Raw genomic sequence first — 8,664 nt, 5'->3', positions numbered from 1 at the left:
TCCGTCCGTCCGTCCGTCTGTCACCAGGCTGTATCTCACGAACCGTGATAGCTAGACAGTTGAATTTTTCACAGATGATGCATTTCTGTTGCCGCTATAACAACAAATACTAAAAACAATAAAATAAAGATTTAAGTGGGGCTCCCATACAACAAACGTGATTTTTGACCGAAGTTACGCAACGTCGGGCGGGGTCAGTACTTGGATGGGTGACCGTTTTTTTGCTTGTTTTGCTCTATTTTTTGTTGATGGTGCGGAACCCTCCGTGCGCGAGTCCGACTCGCACTTGGCCGGTTTTTTTATATATATTTCAATTAGATATGATCTTACATATTCGTACACTGCATTATAATGTATGCAATTAAGTCAGGTATCTTTGCAGCTGAGTGTACATACAAAAAATAAATAATATAATCCAACTGGGTACAAAATTGTGTTGTTCTGCATTTGTTATACAGGATATCCCTACTTTAAACCTATACTTATGTATTTTAACTTCTTGACTATGGAATAGTGAGCAACTTCATAGATATCATGTACACAAACGTATGAGCGCACGTGTGTGTGTGTATCATGGCACGGGCCCAAAACATCTAAAGTCTCAAAACTTGTGTCTCCTTCGCACATAATAAAGAGGTTTACAACTTTAGATATCGTACGTGTCAACTAAACTCCCAAATCAGGGGAAGACCGCTGAGTTATGCCATATATGAAAACAATGGGGAACGTCACTTTGTATGGATGTTACCAAATATTTTGTCTTTGGCACAAAAATATACATACCTATAAAATATTTGGTAATCCTATTGTAAATTTATAAAATATATCTTGGATTTAGAAACGTTATTACGTGACTTTTGATATTTTTCTCTTCTCTCCGCGATAGCACTTTACGATTCGAGATTTTAACCCTGTTATTTTTATCTGGAGTTTATTAAAAGAAATAAATGTCTGTTCAATGAGAATTCATGTTGTTTTATTTACTTATATAAATAACTTAGCAAATACATTAAAGTACCCTTGTCTTAAAATACACCCATAATCAATATACAGTAAATCGATAACAATATGCTATAACAACTTTGGTTGTTGTTTTAAAGTAGTGATGTCTAAGAACCGGGGTATCTCACCTTGTGGGGCGCGTCTTGACGAATTTTGTCCTGGAACAAAAGAAAACGAAAGTCAACCCTTTGGACGCCAAGATCGTCTAAAGTCGTCGTAAGTAGTCGTGCTCTAAACGCCAAGAAACTTGTGAATATTATACCATACGCTGTCAATGAAACCGTCATTTGTTTTGTTATACATACCACATATTATTATAGCATTTATATTGTATTATTTAGTTTAGTCCAGAGTTCCTCGTCAAACTCGTCATTATATGCACTATAATAATATATATGCACTGTCTAGGTGCATACTAAGCGAATAGTAGCGACCAGCCCCGGCTTCGCACGCGTAAACCTTAACAAATTATACACCAGAACCTTCCTCTAGAATCACTATATTGATAGGTGAAAACCGTATGAAAATCCGTTAAGTAGTTTCTGAGTTTATCGCGAACATACATACATACAGACAGACGCGGCGGTGGACTTCACTACACCTTATAAAACAAAGTGGCGGATTTACCCTAAAGCCCAATAGGGCCAGACCTAGGGCGGCCAAATATCAAATATCAAATATCAACATTTATTCAGCAAATAGGCCACAAGGGCACTTTTACACGTCAATATGGAATTTACATACAGCAAAAAAAAAACACATCAATAATTATGAAATACAACTAAGCCGTAAATATCAAATCAAACTAACATAGAGATGTATAAAGCCTCTAAATGTCGAATTACAAAAAACGCAATAACAATAGTATTGAAAAAGAAAACACAAAGATACAAAAACTATAATCTAAAATTATTTAGAGATGTAAATGTCTCTAAGTGTCATCATAACTAAAAGATTACAATATATAGTAGTTAATCAAATTATCCTTAGAGATGTATAGGGTCTCCAAGAGTCAAAATCCTGTATACCTAATTAAAACATTCATTAAATTAAAGAAAATGATAGTAAAAATAAAATAGCATACGAGAACCGAATGAGGTGTGTCAATGTAATTATACTCAGAAACAAAGTTACTAAATATAATAGCTCGTGTTAGCTTAAATAGACCAGTCTCCACAAACAGCACCCGTTCACGAGTATGACGCGTATCTCAGCCATCGCCTCTCTCAACCTTCATTCGGGAAAGTGGCAGATATCAGGGGCAGCACTCTATATGATCGGTGTTAAGAAACGGGCGGCTAGTATTACTTACGACAAGGCCTGGGGTTTAGGGCGGCCAAGACTGCAAATCCGCCACTGACTGTTAGTACCAACCTTGTAGTATCTTGTGTCTCTCCATGTAGTTCCTAGTGGCGAAGCTCATCTCGTTCTGCCGCGGCGCGGGCGCCGGCGCGGCCTTCAAGTACTTGGCCGCGAGCTGGTTCATGCGCAGGCTCGTGTCGGCGGACTGCACTGCTGGCTCGTCGCCGAACGTCACTCTGTGAGAAACGAGTTACAAAAATGAAGTCAGTAAAACAATGTCAGTCAGTAATCGAAGAAGGGAATATCTGTTTGAGAACTCATGGACAAAAAAGAAGAAAGCAAAACTTTAATTACTAATTTTGAAATTACTTTAGGTGCATAAGGTCAAATTTGTCCATGAGTATATGTGCAACAGTTTGTGGTGTAAATAATTTTATTATTTCTGCTAAATATAGAGTTGTAGTCTTAGAATAGTTCCTGCTTTGTATCGGATGGGTGATGTAGATGGTGCTATACGGCTTCGAACATAATGCGGTAAAGGCTTAGTCACACTGAAGTGGGATGTGAGCCTTACCTTTTGGTGACTGATATGTTGGTTTTGTCAATGTGCATCTGCACGCAATGCTGCCTCGTGTTCCGGTACAGCGCGCTAGCCGACGACGGCATGTCCGAATCTTGGAGCATGCCATTCACGTGTGTCTGTTAACAAGACACATATACCTAAATAGTTAACATATGATTTACCTTTTTAGGGTTCCGTACCCAAAGGGTAAAAAACGGCACCCTATTACTAAGACTTCGCTGTCCGTCCGTCCGTCCGTCTGTCACCAAGCTGTATCTCATGAACCGCGATAGCTAGACAGTTGAAATTTTCACAAATGATGTATCTCCGTTGCCGCTATAACAACAAATACTAAAAATTAAATAAAATAAATATTTAAGGGGGGCTCCCATACAACAAACACGATTTTTTTGCTCTATATTTGGTTGATGGTGCGGAGCCCTCCGTGCGCGAGTCCGACTCGCACTTGTTTAGCTTATTTTTAGAACATATTTAAGTAACTGGGCTCAGGTTATTGCCAGCAGTTAAGTATAACACTGAAAACAACTGGAAATAAAGTACCTCTAGTTAATCTCAGTAGTTACTACCAAAGTGAATAAGGTGGCAATTTATTTCAGTAAAACGTAACCTAACAACATATATTTAATCAAAATTTTATGTGTTAGTAACCATAGTAACAAACAAATAAAAATAAAAATAAACCTAGCATTTTCTTTTAAATAGCTGTTGTTGGTTTAATAATCTATGGTTAAATTTTTTGCTCCTGTTACAAAGACATCCTTGAATACTAATGACTACTTCTTATTTTTTTAATTGATAATAATGTTTGGTAGGAAATAAAAAGATAGTAATAATTACCATAACTTTATTGTAGTATGTCCATCCAACATTGGAGTGATCGCTGCCTGAATCTGAGCTGAAAAAGATAGTAGTAGAAGTAAATTAGAAGTACAATCAATATTTATTTTGTCGTTGCTTCATTTAAATGTCAGAAACAGCAAGTTGAAGAATGTAAGAAGTATAGAACATACTTAAAAAGAGGCACTCACAGTTATTGTAACTCAATCTTAGCTATTGAACTATTTTATTATTATATTGGTATTTACCCGCTGTAATCCCTAACATCCAAGTAAAGGCTTTGGTCGGGAGACATGAGGGGTGTGGTCGCATTATCAACCTGCACATTGTACAGACTCTGCTCATTCAGAGTCTTCTCATCGTTGTAGTTGGACACATGCTGTGCTTCAGGGCTCTCACTCGCTTCCACTGTCTTACCTACAGGTAATATACCATCGAGAAAATTCAAATTAGCAGGCTGTTTAACAACCTCTTTGATGCTTATTTCGGAACGGTTGCACTGTATCTGTGCATTGTCGTATGTTTGCTTCATCAGCTCTTTGTTTATTACAGTTGAGGTTCGCACCATTTCTAAACTCGTCATCACCCCTATGGATATCTTGTGCTGATCCCTGTCTATGGTCTCCACCGCAACATGCTCCCTCACAATGTTTTGAACGGGCATCTGAGGCACACAACTAGCATTTGTTATTAATTTGTCCACTTTCTCTTGTAGCAATTGCAACTGCTCATTCTGCAGTTTAATAATCTTTAAGAGGTCACCAACAGTCGGTTCTCGCTTTTCCTTGCTTACATTCATTTGTTTTTCAACATCTGTGCATTGATTTTTAGCTTGCTCATACCTTTCTATGATCCATGCTTTCTTGTCAACTGCATTTGGATGCTTTGGTGAAATAGATTCTTTTCTAACATTTGTAGTTTGTTTTTCTTGTGAACACATGCAATGATTACAGGTAGGTTGTGGTGGTGGTGGCTGTATGTTTAGGCAATTGTTTCCTCTTTGGTTCCCATAATTATGCCCATTGTGCCCCATATTTCCAGGTGTTGAAGTATTAAAGTTAGAATGAGTTTGAGTTTTATTACAGTGGTGACAACTGCAGCTATCATCCAAGTTGCCACTGGGTGCTTGACTAGACCGTTTAGGAGCCCTGTTCACAGGACTGTGAGCTGTCACATTGTAGTGGTTTTCCTTCCCCAAGGACATTTTATTCATCTGAACCTGAACTTTATCCTGAAGCTGAAACCTGTTCAAGCCTCCACGAGTTATAAAGAAGTTATCATCTTTATGCAGGATATTAGGTGGTGTGACAGTTTTACCATTCTCAATGGGAGATAAAACATTTATAGTTGGTTCAGGCGTTATATGTAACCTCCTGCTCTGGGCACTGCAAATGTTTTCCTGACTAGATGCACTTGACACTGGTGTAAAGTATACTGGTTTTCTAGGATGCTGGCTTGATGAATCCAGCATGCTCAGCTCCAGTTCATTGCTGGGTGACCAATGGTTACCCGTATCAAATCGACTGATTACTTCGGTCTTATTCACAGTCGGATAAGGTGAAGTATCGCTATACTCGAATCTCTTGACGGGGTCTGGACTATACAACACGTCTTGCGCAAAAACACATGGAAGCTCCGGCGCTTCCGTGTCCAGATTCCTTTGGACAAAAGGTCGGGGCGAATGGCAATCAGACTCATTCATTGTAACCAAGTTTTCCCTACACGGAGTTAAGAACCGCACTCTCTTCATGGAGATCAACAACTAGGTTCTACAAACGCGGAAGCTACTTTTTTCTAATTACTGATGTCGATAAAAGTAAAGGAACCATATTAATAAAACACTTTATAAACTAAATTCTATAACAAACACTTCAGTGTGAGACGGTGTGACAACAAACTCAAACAAAACTAGTTTAAAATATTGACAGTTAAGCTTACCAGTGCCACAGACCATTGTGTTGGGTGGTCGCCGTACGTGCGTTAAGGACGCAGTCATCAATTAGAGCGAGAAAGTGATATTTTGACCGCACCATGGTCGCGGTACGGTAGTCTGTTATGGCTTTTATGATGATAAACCATAACCGTCTGATGAGCCCCTTAAACATGAATCTAGTATGTTAACTGGATCTGGCACGAGCGGTACGGGAAATGACCGAACGGGATAGTCTTATGTATCTTTCAGTAGGAGTAGCAGCGAAAGCGCTACTATTGTTTGTCCTTGTCACAGTCTCACATTTTTTTATTCCTCACCATAAATTAGTATGGATTATGGGGGCAGCAAATAAATTCGACCAATCATAGTGTCGCATTGCCTATGTTTTGTCCCTCACGGAGGCACGCGTATACCACTTCTATAGGATCCTACCTTCTATGCTCTTAAAGTTATGTTATCTGTGGTAATTAAAAAAAGTGTTTTGTGGTTTATGGTTTATTGTGAAACGGAGTCGGAGAGGTTAGGATTACTGGGTATTCATTATTTTGTGCAATTTATACTGGATCAAATAAAAGGTTAAAATGAACAAACAGCTCCTAAAGGTTTGTAGCCCGTTGGCTACATTCTCAAGAGCAAGAGGTTTCGCTCCTCCGCCAGGCGGAATCAAATACCCAGGAGGAATCACATATTACCCAAGGTATTTTAGAATAATTATGGTTATTGTAATATTATTATCACAGCACCAGCAATAGTTTAATATATTTTTTTACTATTTTAGGCATCCAGATCACAAAGATCCAGAGTACACCCCTTCAAAGCTGTTTAGAGTGGAACGTATAAAAACCCTGAAACATCAGCCATGGTACCTGAAACTGATCATGAAAGAGCTGAAAATTGACGAAGAGGTATAGTAATAACTAGAATTAACTAGTTTTATTTACATTCATGTATGTTTTATTGCACATAGAAGTACATAGAGTAAACATTACAACACTAAATTCCTTTGATGAATAACCAGTGTTCCAAAGTCTTACTCTTTGATTTTACACTGTTTTTGATTCAGACTAATCAAGACTGTGCAAGTTACATAATTATTATCATAAAAATGTATCTCTGTCTGTAGGTTACCATAATTATCATCACTATATAATTATACTACATGAAACTTTCATATAGAATGCTTAATTCCTGGGGATTGACATGGGTTACTTAATTTTTGGGGTTATTCCCACAGTGGTAACTACTGGGAATTTTTTTCCCACCTTTTACCACTGGCAACTACTGCTAACAACTTGGTGGTAACTAGTGGGAATAACCCAGTTTTTGGAACATTGGCATTAACTATCAGCTAATACAAGAAATTTAATAATAATATTGCATATCAACCTGTATGTGTAAATTTCTCAAGTATTATCATTTAAACTTGTTTCAGACCAGAGTCACCATTGTGAAGAATATACCTGAAATCAATTCCAGGCTTTGGAAAGTGAAACATTTAATAAAAGTCACCCCAATCACTTTCCCATATGGAGAACCTGCCCCGGAAGACATCCAACATACAATCCTGAAAGAAAACGGACAGTGTGTAGTCACAAAAACGCTTGCTCCACAACCGGAACAGATTGAGGCTTTAGAAAAGTTTGATACCAACAAAAAGAAAATGGATTCTACGACAATAAAGAGAGATTCTAGGCATAAGTGGAATCAGGCATTCGGTGGTGGATTTTAGATACTATAACTTGTATATTTTTAGTAGCAATATAATAGTGAATTAAATTATTTGTTGTGTCTCATTCATTATTCCTTATAAGACCCAGTAGTTGTTTTTAATTTTGAAACAGTTAATTGTGAAATATGTACAAAAAAAAGTTATGGGCTTCAGGAGGCTGTACATCAATGAATATTTCTCCAAATGTCATTTCCCAGAGTGGGAATGACTTTACCATTTGTCATGATACTCATGATATTTCCTTCTATGATTAGTCTGTCACTAATGAGATGGGTTATTGTATATTTAGAAAAATAAAAAATTCAATTTGGAACTAAGTAAAAGATAAAGAGATCCAGAAATATACAATTTGAGTATTCCACTTCACCCTTTCCTCATAATTCTTGGATTTTCACTCACAACAATAAAACACAAGTATTTATGTACTACTTTATTTTATAAATAATGAAATTTATAGATTTTTATATGACTAGGACATTGTAATTACTCATCATCATCCTCAGGCTTGTGTCTCTGATTTTTATACAATAAATAATTAAAATGCTCTGGAGTTTTGAAGTAGTTCTCAAGGATTATTCCATGCTTATTTCCTAGGTCAAATCTAGCGTCACCCCAGGACACAAAAATAGTGGGCCTCAGCTTTTTAAATTCCTTTAGATGGAACTTGTGTTTGAAGATGGTATTGAACATGTGCCCTCTGAACACGGCTATGTAGTTGTCTCCGTCCTGGTACAATCGCAGAACATATTTGTTGAGTAAAACTTTGAGCATTATGTGAAAGGCAACAAATGCTCCGAGGTAAACGAGGCATTCGGTCGGACTGTTGGCTATAACAACATCGGTTCCTACCACTACTGGTTCATTCAGAGTGCTTTTGTCGAACATTGCAGCATAGTAAACTCCGCCCGCAGTCACAGCGACGGTCGACAGGGTGAGGTATGTCGTAGTATAATTTAGTTGTGTATCCATGGGCGCTTTGTATATCAACTGCCACCGCTTCGATACACCATCTTTCTCTTGCCATTTTGACTGTGCTTCCAAAAACTTCACTGGATGGGTAGCATATTGGATTGAAGAAAGCTTGAATATATTTCTATGGCTCGCATTCAGCAATCGCACGCAGTTCATACTTAGTTCGTTACTACAGCAATGAATGTACTTAAACTACTGATGCAACGGGCTTCCTTTCATATTACAAAGGTAAATATTTTGTGATAATAAGTGACTTTAGAACTAAACTAATATTTCAATTTCTTTGAGGTTATCTTATCCGCTGAG

At 37.6% G+C, this 8,664-nt stretch overlaps 3 protein-coding genes across 3 annotated transcripts; 1 reads left to right on the top strand and 2 right to left on the bottom strand.

Moving 5' to 3' along the window:
- Positions 1-954: 954 nt before the first annotated feature.
- Positions 955-5,598, bottom strand: LOC134661744 (uncharacterized). The gene is made up of 5 exons (XM_063517925.1): positions 3,973-5,598; positions 3,725-3,782; positions 2,879-3,003; positions 2,377-2,540; positions 955-1,160 (listed from the first exon to the last, which is right to left on the bottom strand). Exons 1-5 carry the CDS (start codon positions 5,472-5,474, stop codon positions 1,072-1,074), a joined length of 1,938 nt encoding a protein of 645 aa, XP_063373995.1. The 5' UTR covers positions 5,475-5,598; the 3' UTR covers positions 955-1,071.
- A 552-nt stretch (positions 5,599-6,150) lies between these two features.
- LOC134661789 (large ribosomal subunit protein uL30m) lies at positions 6,151-7,432 on the top strand. The gene is made up of 3 exons (XM_063517978.1): positions 6,151-6,354; positions 6,436-6,562; positions 7,090-7,432. The coding sequence occupies exons 1-3, from the start codon at positions 6,239-6,241 to the stop codon at positions 7,384-7,386; spliced, it is 540 nt and encodes a 179-aa protein (XP_063374048.1). The 5' UTR covers positions 6,151-6,238; the 3' UTR covers positions 7,387-7,432.
- A 371-nt stretch (positions 7,433-7,803) lies between these two features.
- Positions 7,804-8,664, bottom strand: LOC134661240 (uncharacterized). The gene has a single exon (XM_063517225.1). The coding sequence runs from the start codon at positions 8,512-8,514 to the stop codon at positions 7,870-7,872; it is 645 nt and encodes a 214-aa protein (XP_063373295.1). The 5' UTR covers positions 8,515-8,664; the 3' UTR covers positions 7,804-7,869.

The sequence above is a fragment of the Cydia amplana genome, chromosome Z (genome assembly GCF_948474715.1).
Source record: "Cydia amplana chromosome Z, ilCydAmpl1.1, whole genome shotgun sequence".
Lineage (NCBI taxonomy): Eukaryota > Metazoa > Arthropoda > Insecta > Lepidoptera > Tortricidae > Cydia > Cydia amplana.
The sequence above is the reverse complement of the archived record's forward strand: the minus strand, read 5'-3'. Positions and strand labels throughout refer to the sequence as shown.

Coding starts and splice junctions, on each gene's coding strand:
- LOC134661744 (XM_063517925.1), bottom strand. CDS start 5,474: ATGAAGAGAGTGCGGTTCTTAACTCCGTGTAGGGAAAACTTGGTTACA. Junction 3,783..3,972: donor GATGTTAGGGATTACAGCGG/GTAAATACCAAT, acceptor TATCTTTTTCAG/CTCAGATTCAGGCAGCGATC. Junction 1,161..2,376: donor GAGACACAAGATACTACAAG/GTTGGTACTAAC, acceptor CTTTTGTTCCAG/GACAAAATTCGTCAAGACGC.
- LOC134661240 (XM_063517225.1), bottom strand. CDS start 8,514: ATGAACTGCGTGCGATTGCTGAATGCGAGCCATAGAAATATATTCAAG.
- LOC134661789 (XM_063517978.1), top strand. CDS start 6,239: ATGAACAAACAGCTCCTAAAGGTTTGTAGCCCGTTGGCTACATTCTCA. Junction 6,355..6,435: donor GGAATCACATATTACCCAAG/GTATTTTAGAAT, acceptor TTACTATTTTAG/GCATCCAGATCACAAAGATC. Junction 6,563..7,089: donor AGCTGAAAATTGACGAAGAG/GTATAGTAATAA, acceptor AACTTGTTTCAG/ACCAGAGTCACCATTGTGAA.